Here is a 19,640-nt window from a genome sequence, read left to right on the forward strand (position 1 = left end):
CGAAGCCTAATCCTAAACAAGTCCACACCTCTCAAGCAACTGCGGACGAAGCAGTATGGTCCATAACGCCCATGTGGAAGAGTTGGCGGTCATCCGTTAATGTGCTCACATTGTGGGATCTTGGAGCCTCTTGTCCCCGTAAATCGACATCTTTTACCCACCGGTTCCACATAGGCAAAACTGCCATAGCAAAATTTACTCAGGCGAAATGTGACTGTACGCCAAACTAATTTCTTGGAGACTAGTTATGATTATCTCACACACTGATTTTACAAATATTGATGCCAGTGGGGCTCGTCGGCACAGGGTCTGAAGTTTTCCCTCCCTTTACTTATTTTTACTGTTTGAGAGTGCCGCAGCCTGACTATTCTGGACACAAAAGTAAAACAGCTACTGTGAATACGGTTGCGTCATCATCCACAATCTTAGAGACATTGTTGGCAGAATTATGTACTCCTCTCTCGAGTCTGAATGCACGAGATCGTAATTTTTCGGATACCGTAATTAAAGTATAACTCGTAAGATTAGGTCTGCTATCTAAAAATTTTAAAATTGTGGACAACGCTTTTTAAAATCTTGATTGTAGAAGATAATGTCTCAATTTTTACTTCGTCATCATCTTCCTTTCAAGAATTTGGGTGTTGCCTGTTCGGAACTCTTCTATGATTCTAGCATTCTCATGGGATATTTTCTCCAATATTCACGATATTTTTGAATTTCTTCAGTAGCGCTGAAAATATTTAATTCTGTTCTCGTATCTTCGTTTCTGATCATGTCGCTTCATGTACACTCCTTCGTCTTTCTTAGGAACCTCATCTCTCTCATCTGAATTTAATTTTCTTGTTTCTTTGTGGTAACCCGTCTATCACTTCCGTAGGATAACACAACAACTGCCATTGCTTTTTAGAATTTCATGATGGTCTCTTTCTGTACTTTATGGCCTAATGTTGTTTATTACAGTGCGGGGCGGATCTGAAAAAGTTTTCACTACCTCTATTAGGTGATTATGGCAACCACATTCAGACAAAGTCTTTCATAGGCTATCATGGCACACGCAGTCAAAAGGCTTGTCAAGGTTGATAAAGAGTATATAGCTCTCTGTGTTATAATATCTGTATTTTTCAGTAATGTTTTTAATTACAAATACATTGCCTGTGCATGAACTACCTGATCTAAATCCGTTTTGTTGTTCAGAAATTATAGCTTCTGTGATTTCTTCTTGCAGTTAAGCTTCCGTGGTTTCTTGATGCGATTATTGATTAACTTTGATTATAGTTTGCAGCCATTGTTTAGAAGACTGATGCCACGATAGAGTTTACAGTCATTGTGATTCCCTTTTTTTTTGGAAAGAGAGATTATTCTGCTGTATATCAAGGGCCTGGGATCTTACAGTTCGTTCAAAATTAATTTATTAATGGGAAAAATATTTTATCTACTGATGACCCTCCACATTTAATCAGTTCTGCATTTACTCCATCTATTCCTGTAGCTCTTCTGTTCTTCATGCCTTTCAAAGCCTCTTGTAGTTCCTCCACGTCATCTTAGGCCATCTGTGTACACCTTAAACCCGTATAATGATTTATCCCTTGTTCGTTGGGAACAATGTTCTGTGAGTAGTGTATTCTCCTTCCTCGTAGAGGTCTTTCATGACCATGTATGCACACTGCTGTCTATCGTGTACGTCGTACTCTAAGACTATTATGAATGAGTCGCACAGCTCTTGGTGTGCTTTATGCATTATTTGCTTTATGCATATTATGCTTTATGCATTTCTAATAAGCAATTTTTTTTTCTTTAATAACTTTTGTCGAAAGCGGCGATAAATTTGGTTTCAATGGATCAATATTTAATATAAATAAATTAGATACTTGCTCCACTGAGTACACAGAACCAAGTGCTACTATATTTCAAGGCATTTTATCAGTGGTCCACTCCTTTTGCGACCATGATATCAACACAGCTGACAGTGATCAACTTTGGGCTTCCTCTCTGAAGACAGCTGAAATAGTACTTATTATTGATACGTATGTAATGCTTCGATGCTTTGATGTGGAGACTTGAGTATCGAATCGATTTCTTCTAAGTAGAATTGGAACAGTGATATAAAATGTCGGACATTTCTTGAAAATTAAAATTACTCGGCAGACTTAGACTGATGTATCAAATCGCTGGGCTTGTTCGACAGATCGCAACTCTACATAAGGCGTACATGTTATGAAGGGCTGCGGTCTGTACAGATCCTTCTGAACAAGCGAACAAACTTCACAAAAGCTAAGGCACTCCAGGTGGATTTGAGAGTTAAACCCACTGTACAATATCTTGGGCACAGGAGGAAACAAGTCACATAGCTTGTTTACCCTTTCTTGTCCACAAAGAGCCAAACACACTCACTCACTCACACACACACACATACACACACACACACACACACACACACACACACACACCATGTGTACAGTATTACCTTTCTGCGACTATGTCATAACGACTATTGTGCATAAGTGCTCAGATCTAGTTTTACAGTACCCACGTATTTAAGAACGTGCGTGGAGTCGCATTCAGGGCAAAGGGAATGAAAAAATAATCTTCATATAAACAAAACATACTTTGCTGTGTAGTAAAAATGACCTCTTATTTGTAAACGTGTGTCGGTGGGATTCATAAAGCACCAGGAAAGGCAAAACAGTAAGTCTTATGAAAATAAAAATATTAACCATAAAACCCATAAATAAAGCCAATTTGTTCGAAAGTGCACAGCTCTGCAGGTCCGTGAAGTAACATTCAGTAGCTTGTTGCTCCACACCTTTCGCTATAACGTGCTAGGATCCTTCTTGGCAATTTGCCTGAAACGTGATGTAAGGTCGCTACTCAAGCTTGTCCCACTGTTCGACAGCGCATTCGGGCCAACGAAATATATCAGCTCTGTGGTGTAAGTTACAGCAGACAGTACAGGTCATACGAGTTGTGGTGACCGTCTCTAGCGGAAAGCGAGGTACTATTTGCCACCACTTTAACACACTCTCGATACCATATGAAAACGTTAAGAACTTTCATTGGGTACCTTTTCATTGACATTCTATTATACCACGTGATCCCGGACGTACCCAAGCGTTCGCGATGCACTTCGGGCAAGGCAACTAGTGTGACGTCACATGTTTGTGACGTGGACTGTTTTTCTTGTGGGCTCCGCAGTGGACCTACTGACATCGTCCAAAATGTGCGAACGGTCCTTCAGATGACGTTCTGTAGGTTTCACCTAGTTGCAAGCATGCTCACTGAGTATCGTTCCGAAAGATGTGTCATGCCATTCGGTTTCGTTGGTACTATGATCCCTGCCTTATTGAGCAGAGTCTTCTCAAGATGGGTACTGTACACTTGTAAACGTTGTCCTCATTCTGGGGCTTTGAGTTCAGCTATATACTCAGATCTTAAGGCATTCAACAAGTTTCCTTTCCACATAAGCCAAGAAATTTATGATCCATACCAACTCAAAATAGAAACATACCTCAATAGCCCTCTTTCTGCAAATTATCAGAAAATACAGTGATCAGAAGTTGAGAAATAGCACAATCCCTTGTAAAAAAGCATCATAGTTAGTAAGGTAGCATTAAAAGGCATTCCATCTGCCGACATAACAACTACTTCATTCAACAATTACCTATGTAATGAAGCCCAAATTAAGTTAGCTATAGGGAAAAGCGGTTGCTATTTGATATTACTGAGAAACCACTAGCTTTGTCCGAAGTACAATTTATTTCATCGAATGTAGTTGTGATGAGCATGGATAACAGTAAGCAGTATAGTGACAGCTTATTGATAATACTATGTGTAGAGTACACTTCTATTGTAAGATTCACGGTTTTTTAGATGGGAATACAAAATTGTTTGTTTTATAGGTTGCATATTACCTGGTTCCGACCAAGTTTGATAGTTCACGTTACAGAAAGAAACACTCTCAGTACCCTGAAGAAAACGGGAAGTTACACCTTCAGCAATTAAAGCTCACCTTATTAACAATTCCTTTTTTTGACCAGCCTCTCTTGGTGCACCACATAACCGATCATCCCAAAATGTTGATCAAGTCTGGAATGCAGTGCCTCGCCTTTGGCGGGTAATGTTCTTACCGATTTAACTGTCCAGACAAGCCCCATATTCTGCCTTCAGAGTTTCATGAATGCGAATACTTTTCTCCTTCTCTCAAAACTTCACTGAAGTAACAAGAGGAGAAACGGCTTAACCACAATATAAAGATCACGTTCAGGAACTTTCGCTCTGCGCCAGTGTGTGCGACATTATGAGACTTCATAGCACATTAATATTGACAACGGATGGTCCGCAAGTCTGGGACTAACTGTTTGGAATCATGTATACAGTGGAGTAGTGTGGGTCCTAGATATCACACCCTGCTGTCGTTCATCAGAATAGATCGCCATCTGCGAGTATTCCATGAAAAAGAATTTCGCTTGATTCACTACCTCACAAGACGTCACCTAACAACCTATCCTAGACCTATGAATACGCTAAAGGTACGTTTGTGACCACTACCTACAGTCCAAAACATAATGTGGGACAAAGCAGCACAAAAGTCAAATTTACACTGCCTGTCACGTCACGCCACATCACGTCACTGTCACGCCAAGATGTATTCACACTGTCCGTCACATAACACCACGTTACGTCAGGTAACTAACAACGATAAAACTCATGAATGGCCAAAGCAAACTTAATAATTTATGCTCTTGATCAATTTTACGAAGTAAAGTGCTGAGAAATGAAACAACGTTTCAAACACTCGACATTTATTTGACAGCGAAAATACATACAAACCATCACATGAAACAGTATTTATAAGGAAATAAAAAGAGCGTGTATAACTTATGCATCATGTTTTTTCTTACATAACTAATTAACTCATAAATAACTGTATTGCTCTGCTTCAGGAGAGCTGACTTTTTCACTTAAAATATTACTTAATGAAAGCAGCTTCGTTAAATTTGGTTCTTATTCCCATACGGTGTTATTTTAAGACTAAAATAATTTTTCACTTTCAAATATTTGACGTCCCTTGTGGAAGAACAGTCGATGGAAAAAATATGCAAGTCATCACGGAGAATTTGCAATTTGTCACCAGAACAGAGCACAGTAATAAAAATAAACTTTATGAAGACAGAATAGCAGAAAAATTACTACTATGGCAAGAGCGAGTGTGGTGAAACTAGGTAAACTCCCGGCGTTTGCAGATGACGACACTGACTCAATTTTGTCCCTGAGAAACAAGGATGTGACGTGACGTGTCAGTCCGCTTATGGCCAATGTGAATGTCACTGAAATGTAGTGAGAAATGTGTTGACATGACGTGGCGTGATATGATACCCAGTGTCAATTGGTCATAATGGTTTTAAACGCAGTGTGATCTACTGCTCTCACAAATGTCTAGAGCTTTCTCATGACTAAGGGTCGACATTCACTGAATACGCCCTAAAATTTGTCTTCTAAGACATGCCCATTTTCAGTGGCACGCTGTAAGTTGAATACGTTTGTCTCCTTGAAATGCTGCAGCAGCTATCTACGTGAAGCTGCGGGCGACGGGATTCATAGACAATAAGACATATGGAAGGTTGGGTCGGTCCTGGAAGTGTGCTCGGAAATACAAGTTGTGAAGGCGACCGCTCGCAACGAATGGGAAATCTGGGTTCGAGTCCCGTTCTGGCACAAATTTTCGTGTGTCACCAATAGGTAATGTCTTCATAACTAATGTAGCTAATGGCAGAAATATCCTGCAGTTGCGAATATATTTCATAAATCGTTAAGTCACATTAACAATCTTTAATAAATGTACGACTGGCTACGGTACATGTTGTAAAGAATCGTTGTATGTGAGCGTTCTGAGGATGCTGTACATGAGTCACGATAGTGGCCCAGAATAACAAAATTTTTAAAGCTAAATCCAATGCAAGCGACACCTACTTTCCGTCTTCATGAAGTTCCTGTAATATAGAGGGAAAATCTGCAATGTAACACAGCAGTCGGTCGCATTTCAACCTGCGTTTTATTGCAGATCTAGCTGGATATCAGTTATAGTATAGGTATCGCAAGTACTAAAAAGAATAATGAAACATAGGGAACCGACACTGGAATTGATTATAAAGAATACAATTTGTAAAATTTATTATGTGCACTGTTGTATTATATAACTTTAAATATATCTGATTCATACCCTTCGAACTCCTTCATATAGTCCATTAATTCACAAAAAACCCCTTGCAGTGGGGGAGGCACACCTTACCGAAGAAGGCGCCCGAGTGTCCGTAGACTCGTGCGGCATCGTGGAGCAAGATGGCGCCCTGCAGTGGCAGCACGTCGGCCTGCGGCACGAACTCGGCCGCCTCGTGCGTCAGATCCACCATCATACGTGGCGCCACCTCGTCCTGCAACACAACCCCACGGCCCGTCTCCGTTTGCTTGTGCTAACTACGTTCCAGTTACGGCCTGGGTCCTAGTTGTATAGAGCGCTCCTGTTATCCCCGGCGGATATTGTAACTTATTCACAAAATTCCAGTGACCAGGTATAAACCGTGTGTGAGGAATTAGTTATGACTGGGTGTTGTGTGCTGTCCTTAAGGTTATTTAGGTTTAAGTAGTTCTAAGTTCTGGGAGACTGATGACCATAGATGTTAAGTCCCATAGTGCTCAGAGCCATTTGAACCATTTTTTTGAGGAATTAGTGCTTGCGGCAGTATATCGAAGAAAACGCTTTATGATCAGCCCCTCCTCCCTCGACCATTTGGCTTCTTTTGTCATGTTGAAGTCACTTTTATGATTTGGTCGCTCATTTATCATATTTGTAAATAGCACACAAATTACTTTCTAGTTCACTGTTGATATGGAGAGATTTTTGGCTTGAAAGAAATGGGATGGGTAGTTCGGCCACTGAGTCTGCCGTGGTGCAAAACACATTGACCTATAGGTATCTCTGTGTGCAAGGTTTCCAACATTCAACCCAAAAGAGAGCATTTCGCCATATTCTGGTAAATAGTTTAACACCACACTGGGTTAATCGGTAACATGGCAGTCTTTCGCCATAGCAACAAAAGATAGGAAATGCTCACTCTACAGGATAAATGTTTTATATAGAAGCCAAAAATTAAAAACTAAAAACATGCTGCTCGACAAAAAACTAATAGTAGCTGAAGGACAATATCATCAATAATTCATAATTTACCATAAAAAGGATATTAAGACATTAGTTAATAATAAGTGAAGGAGAAAAAATACGAAACATACGTACACACACACACACACACACACACACACACACACACACACGCACACGCACTCGCACACACACACACACACACACACACACACACACACAGTGCCACTAACACCCACCCTCTCTCCACCCTCCATCCCCGACCCAATAGCCCACTTTACTTTTAACTTTTGCAGTTGTCTTAAGCCCTCGGTGACCCTCACAGGAAGTAAACAAGACCATGGACAGCTTGTAATAGGACTAGTTATGTATAGTGAAATGTATAAACTTCACTGATCACTCGAACAATGGAAAGTCCAGGTTGGAATATCAACAACATAGGGAAATGATAGACTGCTACTCACCACATTATGACAAGTTCATTTGCAGACAGGCACAAAGAAAATACACTTTCACATTAGCTTTCTGCCAAAGCCTTCTTCAGGAAAGGAAACACACACCTTTCATTCACACAAGCACGCACACGTCACACACACATGACCGCCATCTCTGGCAGCTCAGACCAGAATTCTGGAGATGTTGGTAATGTGTGTGTGACATGTGCTTGCTAGTCTGAATGAATGTGTGTGTGTGTGTGTGTGTTTTTCCTTTTCTGACCAAGGTTTTGGCCGAAAGCTAATGTACGAGTGTATATGTCTTTCCATTGTGCCTGTCTGCAATTCAAACTGTCGCCTTTAAAGTGAGTAGCACACAGTCTTTTACTTGAATTGTTGAATTATCAACTAGAGACTTGTACTGAGCGCATTTAGTACCTGTAGAACCCATGGATACTTGAAAAGGACAGAAAAATGAAAGTATGTGATAAACCAACCAGAAACTAGTATATACATGTGTATTCAAATATAAAGACACGAATATGTAAACAGGGGTAATACGGCGCTGCGGTCGGCAACGCGTGTATAAGACAACAAGTGTCTGGTGTAGTTGTTACATCGGTTACTGCTGCTACAATGGCAGGTTATCCGTATTTAAGTGCGTTTCAACGTGAGTATAGTCGGCGCACGAGAAATGGGACACAACATCTCCGAGGTAGCGTTGAAACGGGGATTTTCGCGTACGATCATTTCACGAGTGTACCGTGAATACTAGGAGTTCGGTAAAACATCAAATCTCAGACATCGCTGCGGTCGGAAAAAGATCCTGCAAGAACGGAACCACCGACTACTGAAGAGAATCGTTCTACGTCACAGAAGTGCAACCCTTCCACAAATTTCTGCATATTTTAATTCTGGGCCCTCAACAAGTGTCAGCGTGCGAACCATTCAACGAAACATAATCTATAGGCTTTCGGAACAGAAGGCCCACTCGTGTTCCCTTGATGACTGCACGACACAAAGTTGTAGGCTAAGTCTGTGCCCGTCAACACCGAGATAGGACTGTTGATGATTGGAAACATGTTGCTTGGTCGGAAGAGTCTCGATAAAATAGTATCGAGCGGATGGACATTTACGGGTATGGAGAGAATTTCATGAATCCCTGGACCCTGCATGTCGTCAGGGGAATCTCCAAGCTGGTGGAGGCTCTGTAATGGTGTGGGCGGTGTGCAGTTGGATTGATATGGGACCTCTGATAAGTCTTTGTACGACTCTGACAGGAGACATGTACGTAAGCATTCTGTCTGATCACCTGCATTCATTCATGTCCATTGTGCATTCCGACGGACTTGGGCAAATCCAGCAGGACAATGCAACATCCTACACGTACAGAATTGCTACAGAGTGACTCCAGGAACACTCTTCTGAGTTTAAACACTTCCGCTGGCCACCAAACTCCACAGACATGAACAATATTGAGCATATCTGGGATGCCTTGCAACGTGCTGTGCTAAAGAGATCTTCACCCCCTCGTACTATTACGGATTCATGGACAGCCCTGCCGGATTCATGGTGTTAATTCCCTCCAACACTACTTCTGGCATTAGTCGAGCCCATACCACGTCGTGTTGCGCCACTTCTGCGTGCTCGCGCCGGGGCCCTACATGATATTAGGCAGGTGCACCAGTTTCTTTGGCTCTTCAATGTAGTTGGTAAATTAAAATAAGCTGCCAAGAGTGTCTACAGATCTCTAAACGAAATATGCGTAAAATAACCAACTTACTTTATATTCTAGATCACTGATGTTCCTAACATTACTAGGCAAAACGCATTTCGTTAGAAGCAAATGACACCTTCATTTGGAAGAGTTGGAATTTTTATTGTGTAAATGGTAAAGAACTGAAGTACCAACTAAAGACGAATAGCTCTAACTTTAACAACCGAATAATATGGGATTGTGGGTCCAGCTTTATACAGAAAACTTAGGTTTATTTACTTCCTAAAACTAGTTTCAGTGGATACTTTCTTTTTTTCACCAAACTAGTTTCAGCTTTCGCTGGACCTGATTTGGGGAAGAAAATAAACAAAAGTGTTTCGCATCATGGCGGATCCACAAGCACATATTGCTTTACGCAGACACATGCCAACGAGGTATCAGGTTACAATGACTGTTAACAGTAGAGTTAAGAGACCATGTGGATTCCGAGGTCAGATATCTGCGGAACGTGTTCCGAAATAACGGCTATAATGAACGAAACATCAAGTTAGCCGTTGTATTTCATTAGTTTTCCTACCATCCAAGGTAATTAAAAACATGTTGCGTCCAGTAAATCACAACCTTGATCGAATAAAATTCCTCATGAATATGTTAGCAATTGGATTTTACTGTCTCTGAGTGCTATCTCAGAACGCTGCAGAGATCACCGACGATACATTAAATACCGCGCTTCTGACAGATCTGCTGTTGTCGAAAGGGCCTCACAAAGAAAGATACTATTGTTGTTGTTGTTGTTGTTGTTGTTCTCTTCAATCCGAAGACTCGTTTGATGCAGCTCTCCATGCTACTCTATCCTGTGCGAGTCTCTTCATCTCCGAACAACTACTACAACCTTTTGGTCAAGCTGTGCCTGAAATTGCTTATCTCTCCAACTGTATTCAGTACTTCTTTACTAGTCACGGGATCTACCGATCTCATCTTCAACATACCTCAATAGCTTTCAAAAGCTTCTATTCTCTTCTTATCGAAGTTGTTTATCGTCCGAGTTTCACTTCCACCCTTTGCTACTCCCTAAATACTTTCAAAAATACTTTCTAACACTTAAATCTATATTCGATGTTAATAAATTTCTCTTTACTTCTTCCACAATCAGTTATTTTGTTGCTCAAATAGCCAATCTCGTTGACCATTTTAAGAGTGTCGCTTCCTAATCTAATTCCCACAGCATTACGTGATTTCAGTGTACTACATTCCATTATTTTTGTTTTGCTTTCGTTGATGTTCATCTTTCAGACTTCTTTCCAGACAATGTACATTCCCTTCAACTGCTATTCCAACTCCTTTGCTATCCTTGACAGAATTACAGTGTAATCGGCAAACCTTAAAGTTTTTGTTTTGTTTCCATGAACTTTAATTCCTACTACACATTTTTCTTTTGTATTCTTTACTGCTTGTTCAGTGTTCAGATTGAATAACACCGACGATATGCTACAAGCCGGTCTCCACTCCCTTCTCAACCACTTTTTGTCTTTCATGTCCTTCGACTGTTATATTTTATGAAACAAAAATCTCATCCTATGCATTTATCCTCAAGGATTCTTTCATAAAAAAACCCGTTGAAATCAGAAAACGCAACAAACTTTAACTAGGGTAGCTGCTATACCCGTAGCAGTGCATGGAGAACCGTCTATCCTGAACGCCTACAGAGAAATGATCTGAGTGATCTACCATGTGACAGAATGAGCATCACTATTCAGTGTCCAACCAACACACACTTGGTCACCACACTAAAACGACGATGGCAATCTGAAGGATAAAATATTCCGAATTTAAAATAGTCCCCCGATACGGATCTCTCGGTGGGGACCACACAGGAGGACACCGTCATCAGGATAAACAGTATTAGCAGTCTGCCTGCCAGACCGGGAGTATTAATTGTTATATCGCTTAATCAGGTAGATAGGTTACAGATTTAAAAAGAGAAATGAATTAGCTGATATTAGATACAATGAGATGTATGAAATGCAGTAGGTGAGTACAGATTTATAAATACAAAATGAAATAGGGTTAAGGCACAGAAAGGTCTAATAATTATTAGACCCACATTGCTATTTTATTATCCATTGTAATGAATTAATACGTCACCAAAATCATTTATGATGAAGAGACTGAAAGAATGTGTGATGAGATAAAAGAAATTGTTGAGATATTTAAGGTAGAGGAAAATTTAACTGTGATGGGGAACTGGAGTAGAAAAATGGAGAGAAGGAAATGTAGTAGGAGGACTTAACACTGGGGCAAAGGAACGAACGCGGAACCAATGTCATACAACTTCATAAACAGCTTAACTTGATCACTGACGAAACTTTGTTTCAGAGGCATGTAAGCAGGCTTTTGCATAAAAGACACACGGGGCACTAGAAGGTTTCGGATTTATTATATAACTCTAAGACAGAGATTTCGAAAAGGAGTTATGAACTCTATGACATTTCTAGGGCGAGATGTGGACTTTGACCACAAGTTATTGGTTCTGAACTGTAAGTTAGAACTTAATAATTTGCAAAAGGCTAGGAGATTGGGATAAGGTACCCGAATAACCTGAGAGTACCAGAGGTTACTGAGACTTCCAGAGGGAGCATTATACAACGTGTGACTGAAACAAAGAAACAGAGCAAAGGAATACGGTAGATGACAGATGAGTAGCTTTGCCAAATGAAATACTGAAAGGTGCAGAGTATCAAATAAGTAAAATTACAGGCCCTAATAGAAATTCTTGGATATCACAGGACACGGAGAATTTAACAAATGAAAGAAGAACATATAAAAACATAACAAAGGAAGGAGGAGAAAGAGAGTACAGACGTATAAAAACTGAGACTGGCGAAAAGTTCACCTTGTCTATGCGGGAATAGTTAGAGATCATATGCAAGACCGTAGAAGCACATTTAACTATGGGAAAGATAGGTATCACCTACTGCAACATTAAATAGAAAAGTGAAGCAATTCAATATCAAGAGCTCAGATGGAAAACCAGTACTGAGCAAATGGAAGAAAGCTGAACGGCGGAAGGAATATGTACGGGGTGGTCACAAACAACCTTAAAAACTTATAAGAGTGTTGAAAAGTAGTTGTTCAAAAGAATTCCAAGCGTTGTGGTATTTCCGAGTTCATTAACACTGATGTCAGCCAATCTGGCCGTTATGCACGCAAATTCAAGCGGCCCGCCAGAGACGGTGTCGCCAAATTTGTTCTTTGTTTGGATTCCTAAAACAGAACAAGAGAGCATTACAAAAATTGGACATGGAGTGGTGTAGGGATCGAAACTGAGCTAATTGCTGAGCAGTCTTTTGCGCTGTCATCTACGCTATAACAACCACAGATACTAATTACATGGGGTGGAGCGCTAGAACACGCGCGCACTAAGGCCTTACTGGCGAACTTCAATGTTAATTAACTCGGAAGCGGTGCCACTTATTGAGTTTTGCTCTTAACAATTATTTCTCAGCACAGACTACTCTGCAATACCCTTACAAGCTTTCCAAACTGTTTCTGACCACCCTGTACTGAGGCTCTACAAGGGAAGTGTATGGAAAGACAATATAACAGAAGGGGAAGAAGGTATTTAATAAATATGAGATGGAAAATAGAAGTGCATCTGTAAAATTTAGAGGAAACTTTAGAGGAAGCTACACTCATTGAAATTCAGATGGTAGCGTGAATGAAATACAGGGACCGAAAGGTCGTATATGACTTCTACATAAACCAGACTGCTGTTATAAGAGTTGAGTAACAGAAAAGGAAAGCAGTAATTTAGAAGGGAGTGAGACCTCTTTTTAGCGTATCACCGATATTATTAAGTCTGTACATTGATCAAGCTTTGTAAGAAACCCGGAGTTTGAGTTCTAGGGGAGAAAATAAAAACTTCAAGATTCTACCAGTGACACTGTACGTCTATCAAAGACGGCTAAAGACCTGGAAGAGCAGTTGGACTGAAAGGATAACATTTTGAAATGAGATTATAAGATAAACATCAACGAAAGCAAATCTAAAGTAGTGGAATATATTGGAATTAAATCAGATGGTGCTAAGGGTAAGAAAAATGAAATGATCGTTTGGCACTGACTGTCGGGAGGCCCCGTCCTGGGAAGTTCGGCCGCAATGTTGCAAGTCTTATTGCATGTGACGCCACATTGGGCGACTTGCGCTTCTATGATGATGAGGACAACACAACACCCAATCCAAGGGCGGAGAAAATCTCCAACCTGGCCGGGAATCGAACTCGGGCCCGTTGTATGGTAAGCAAGCACGTTACCACTATACGATGTTATTTATTTGTATTTGTATTTTTTTAATTCTTTTTTTGTTTTTTTTCGTATTTGTGGAATTAATTTGGTTTTATTAAAAAAGGTCCTACAACTGCCGTAGCTGAGCGTCCGAGTCGTCTTCTCGACTTTTGGTAGGGGTTCCCACCTATTCCGTCCGTAGTGGATCAGTATGCTCCAGGATTCTTCTTGAGTTTCAGCATCTCATACGTGGAACGCCACAGAGAGGAGAAGGGTCGGCAAATAATGAACATAAATAATTAACGAAGTGAGTCCTGTACTTCGAGTGGCGGCTGAAGGCTGCATGTGTCGACATCAGTAGGGGAGTATGCCTTTGCGTGCACCACGGAAGATGTGGTAAAGGGCAATGCCTTTTAGCTACTTAACGGCGTTCGTCCTGGTCGGTGGAAAGAATACGCCGTCGGGGTGCAATATATCATCAGGGAAGATAGACTCCTGCAATAGCCGCAAGAGTAATGCCAGCATGCGCTGCGTGAGTAGCCAGAAGTCGTTGGTCGCTGCACAAGTCAGGCGTTGTGCATCCGAGTCAGCGTCGCCAGCTCACGTAATGCTGTATGGTAAAATTCCCATGTCGTCCTTTGACAGTTCGACGCATCCCAGCCACCACAGCAACGTGGAAGCGTACATGAGCAGGCGCTTGAAACAACAACGCCACGTGTCAGTAACTGCTTGCCGACACGCTTCCTCTCGAGGGAGGGTGAGGTTTAGCGTCCATGGGCCTCTGCTGCTCCAGGTGAATTGTCAGGGTAAGGTGATAGTGCAGACATGCGCGAGATGATCCGTGAAAGCCGTCGGCAAGAGTTCTGCATAACGCGTCGCTGTGCAGAGGCCGATCCAGACGGTTAGCGGAGTGGCCGGTAAAATGCGTATATCAGCGCTGGTTTCCATGATGTAAGAGCCATGTGTCGTGAAAGCGCGAGGTCACGTACGAGTGCTTGTAGAGCCGCGCATGAGACGTAATGCGGTATCTGGTTCTCGGGCTGCAGAACAATGTTAAAATCGCCGCCCACTATGTAATGGTCTATATTCACTTGCAAAAGTGGGGCGACTTCCTCCGAATAGAAGTCGTGCCTGTCACCGCGGTGTGAAGTACCGGAGGGGCGTAGACGTTAATGAGGCGGACTGCACCAAGAGTGAGAGCGATGCCTCGCGCGTTCGGTAAGTATGTCACATCCGTTGCTTCCATGCCATCTCGGAAAAGGATGGCCGTTCCTTCTGCGCCATCACCAGATGGTAGGCTGTAGGTGGTGTAGCCATATAGGTCTAACGAAGCTTGGTACGGAACTCATGAAGAAGGGCAATGTCCAATTTGACCGCTCCCATCATGTTGTGTAGCATGCGGGTCTTGAAAGTGGAATGGACACCATTGACATTGACTGTTCCAACACAGCCTGACTGGTGGAGGCAATGTACGGGTGCTTACGCACGGTGAGCTCGTACTCCACACAGCCATCTGTCCGCATGACGAGCATTCCTATGTCGTATGCCCTGACTGGCAGGGCACTCCGGACTCAATGACAGCCATAGGCTCCGGAGGAGGTAACGATGTGTGATGTGCATCATCTGCCTCCATGTCGTCCACCCAATCACCAAGAGAGGATTGGGAGGTCAGTAGTTGCTGGTCAGTTTCACAGGAGTCCACATTTTGAGAGCCAATCCGATGCGCTTCGTTTTCAGGGCCACCAGGCGTAGACGAGTGTTCCTTACCTTGAGGCGCCTTCTGGTGAAAGAGGCTGCTGGAATCCGTTGCAACTGCAGATGCGGCAAAGGAGTCGATGCCGTCAATGTCTGAAGTCCCCGTCCTGTTCTTCAGCTAACAGTCGGCTCTTCTCGTGTCGCTTCGGTGAGTTTTGCTTGCGGGCCCGAGACTGGACATTCACTGGTGAGCGGGGCTCGACACGGTCTCGGTGCCGGCTGGAGTGGCCGAGCGGTTAAAGGCGCTACAGTCTGTAGCCGCACAACCGCTACGGTCGCAGGTACAAATCCTGCCTCGGGCATGGATGTGTGTGATGTCCTTAGGTTAGTTAGGTTTAAGTAGTTCTAAGTTCTAGGGGACTTACGACCACAGCAGTTGAGTCCCATAGTGCTCAGAGCCATTTGAACTATTTTTGAACGGTCTCGGTCATCGGGAATCCCTGTGTCCGATCCCGACGGCGGCTGGGTGCCCCCGTCGCCACGACGGGCAGATGTTGCAGGAACTCCTGCACTGTTTGTCTGCGGTGGCGTCGTCGTCGTCAATGCCGACCCTCCAACGGAAGTGGCAGCGGCTTGAGGTGGTATCATGTTTCGATCATCCGTCACATCATGTCGTGCCGTCTCCACATACATTCGGGAGAGAGTTCATAGTGGATAGTTGGGGAAGTTCATTACGGGGCACCTGAACGAGGCGGCGCTGCAGACACTCAGTTCTGACATGGCCCACCTGGCCGCAGCCTGAGAAGGTCCTCGGTTGACCATCATATATAACAATTGCGTGGCAGCCACCAAGGAAATCATATGATGGAACGTACTTCTCAAGTTCTATACGCATTTGGCGTAGGTCGTTAAGGACAGGATGCGTTTCGACTGTATTCCATTTCTCCTCTGTGTGGCTCGAAACTGTGTCAACGACAAAGGTGCCGGGAACATCGAACGGTAGTTCGTAGACGAGCACGTAACGCACTCCCAGTCCTGCATGGTCAACTGCTGCCACGCTCACTTTACCGTCAGCGTGGCAGAAGCGGAAGCCGTTATTAGATCGTTGGCGAGTCTTTCGCAGGCCGCTTCGTCGATCAGTTTGAGGTACACTGTATTGGATACAAAGACAAATAGATACCTATCAGTTCTTGCGGTTCTATGTGCATGAGGACTCGAGGAAAGCGTTCTATTTCATGGGCCTTCGTCCTCATGTACGATGCGTTGAATGGTCGCTTGATTATTGCTTGTCGATATGATAACGCCATGGTGGGTCGTTACCAGTCAATAAACGACGCCCGACCGCGCGCTAGCGATTAAACAACAACGCCTGCGGAGCGCTCTTCGGCGCACCTAGCTCGTCCGCGCGGTATCACGACTGAAAGCAGACCGTAAACAGGCGGCCTGGTGTTAAGAGTATTCGATTACGGTATGAGATTCTAAAAAACAACAACGCCACGTGTCAGTAACTGCTTGCCGACACGCTTCCTCTCGAGGGAGGGTGACGTTTAGCGTCCATTTCCGCTATTTGTGCAGAAAAATAACTGATGCTGGAAGATGTAGAGGAGATATAAAATGATGGCTGACTGTAGCGAGGAAAGAATTTCCAAAAAACAGTCATTTGTTAAATGTAAGTGATAGGATGTATATTCTGATTTCAAATGGGCTGGAGTAGAGCTTTGTACGCAAATGAAGTGTTGCCAAGAAGAGAGCAGAAGCTTTTGAAATGTTGTGATAGAAACCAATGTTGAATATCAGATTTCTGTAGATCGCTTAGTTAGAGACGAGATATGGAAACGAATTGGTGAGAAAAGACGTTTATGGCACAACTTGACTAAAAGAAGAGATCGATCGATAGTCTAATGTGGACGAAACCAGTGATATCGTGGAGGAAAAGAAATACGTACATTAGCTGTCCTTTGTGTTATCACTTCCCTAACAGCAGATAAAGAATATCCCGATTTACTGTCCCGTGACAGTGAGAGCAATGAAGGTCGGCATTACTGTAGTGGTTGTACAGTGTGCATTATGATTACTGTCTTAAACGCATTCATGTTAATGATCACGATCCTAGAAGCAAAAAGCTGTTAGTAAATGTGGGCTCTAAAACGCATACCTGAAGAACTATGTGCACTCCGTCGTTAATGCGACACAATTCTCTTCTAATGCAAGCTCAATGCATTCCATATTTTGAGAGGTGGTAGTATGGACAAATACAAGAAAAAGATGTCCAGTAGCCGTGGGTTCTGAAATTCATCTCTTAAGAGCTATGGGCACTTGTTCAGCAGAAAGGATATGTTTCACAGCAGAGAAGTTGAAGCAGCGGTGTAGCTCTTAAGGTATGGTCTTTAGAGCCCATGTCTGTTGGACATTTTTTGTTTTGTTTTGGTCCACACTGCAACCTCTCAATGCATGTAATGCTTAGAGCTTTCTGTAGAAGAAATTTTCTTCACAATAACGAAGATGAAGAAAGGCTCATTGTTCTTAAGGTATGCGTTTTACAGCTCATGTTTCTAGAGACGTTTTTGCTGCCGGTGTCGTATATACCCGCTGCAAAAGTTTACACCATTAATAATGTTACAACCTGCATAATACGACATATGGGCCTCCCACGAACATCTAACAGACAAGAAGTAAATCAATAGAACATTTATATACTGATATTTTAAAAGAGCATTTGAATGCGAATTACCATTGTTATACGAATCCTCAAAGTCAGACTACTCGTCGAATAACGGGTGCTCCACAGGAATTAAAAGTTAAGAGAAAACCAATAGAAAAAGATGCAAATGTTCGTCCTGACACTAGATCGTAAAGGACGCTGTTACCGCCCGTAATCACAGTGGTCGACGTAAACACATGTACACTCTCGTGGCGTGAGTAGATTTCTGTCGATGTGATTTTATATAAGACTGATTCCAAAGTAAGGGAAGTCAGTTCATGTTCACTAATATTGACGCGGACATATGCAGTAATGGTACAACGACACCGTTGCCAAATTGCGTGTAAATGGGCCTCAGCAGTATGGCAATGTAGTGCCTGGCACACTTTGCACTCATTCTCCATTTCATAATGATTGGCCCCTGACTTTGAGCTCATATTGTGATCACACTGCATTAGGAAAATCAATATGTTAAACCTTCCACAACTATGGAAATGTCTACTTTCATTTAGTGTATGAACATTACATCTTAGGTGACGTGGGAGCAACGTACGCGGTAATATTTAAGAGAAACTTTACTTTTTCTATCTTTCAACTCTAAGGAAACATAAAAGTGAAACCGTACTTAGGAGGAAATTTCCTTGTGCACAGTTTAAAGATACAACCTTTTTCTATTTACGGGCGAATTTTCGTTATTTTCTGATCAATCATTTCATCGCTATGATGTCAAACGCAAGACGCTGCGATTGAGGTTACCGTTGTAGCTATTGCGTCGGAGAAGAAGACAATGGTGTTAAGCTTGAACTTTTGTTGGTTACAAAACATGTCTTTACTAATGGAATACTCCTCGTGTTTGCTAGTTAAGAGTTTGTAAAGCAATTGTGTTAGTGGCTGCAATATATGCGAGGTCACGGTGGAGCTTAGTTGTCACACCATGCGCCGTATGCGCCTGTTCATACGGCAACTTCGTTATCGCATTCTAGTACAACATTGCGGGGTTCAGTTTTTGTTACGAGCATAGAGAAGTAATATGGGAAATTGCAAATAAATGCGCGATGCCAAGCAGCTTCCAAGAAGTGAACATTTGTGTAGCACATTTCGACAGCAAATGGAAAGTCGATTAGCTCGAGTAAATATTGCAGTAAAGAGTGATGACTGAAATTCAACCTACTTTAATCCCTTTCGCTGCTGGCTCATGTATCGTTGCTGCTATTGCAGTCGACATCGTGGATCAGCAATGATTCTATTGCTATGTCAAGACAGTTGGCTCTCTGAACATAACTGTTTTCACGTTTGTGTACGTGACTTACTGAATTCCTACAGGCACTTTGGTTAACCCTTTCCAGAGCGGAGTGACACAACTGAAAAGTATCATTTATTTAAAAATTCCTTTTCTCCATTGGTACTTTGTTCTTGACAAATGCCCAAAATTAGTTCAGTGGCGTTCAATTCACAGTGCTGTACAGACAACCACAAGAGTTTGATGTCCTTGTCCAGTGATCATAGTATTCTTTCCAAAAGGTATTCCTGCTCCCTGAAGTACAGTCGCGTGTGGTCCAGTAAGCCAGCTTTAGTAAATTCCTGACATGATACGGCATTAGATGGAAGCTGTACATTGTTGTTTTCCATCCATGTAATAATAAAATCCTTTCACCAT

The 19,640-nt window shown here is 42.4% G+C and overlaps 1 protein-coding gene across 1 annotated transcript in view; it reads right to left on the bottom strand.

Annotated features, from left to right (window-relative positions):
- The window catches only part of LOC124545783, a 121,138-nt gene that overhangs the window by 25,208 nt on the left and 76,290 nt on the right, over positions 1-19,640 (bottom strand). The window contains exon 2 of the mRNA XM_047124729.1: positions 6,287-6,428. Within this exon, the coding sequence (XP_046980685.1) occupies positions 6,287-6,428 (142 nt within the window). The remainder of the gene's footprint in view (positions 1-6,286; positions 6,429-19,640) is intronic.

The sequence above is a fragment of the Schistocerca americana genome, chromosome 8 (genome assembly GCF_021461395.2).
Source record: "Schistocerca americana isolate TAMUIC-IGC-003095 chromosome 8, iqSchAmer2.1, whole genome shotgun sequence".
NCBI classification, from domain to species: Eukaryota; Metazoa; Arthropoda; class Insecta; order Orthoptera; family Acrididae; genus Schistocerca; species Schistocerca americana.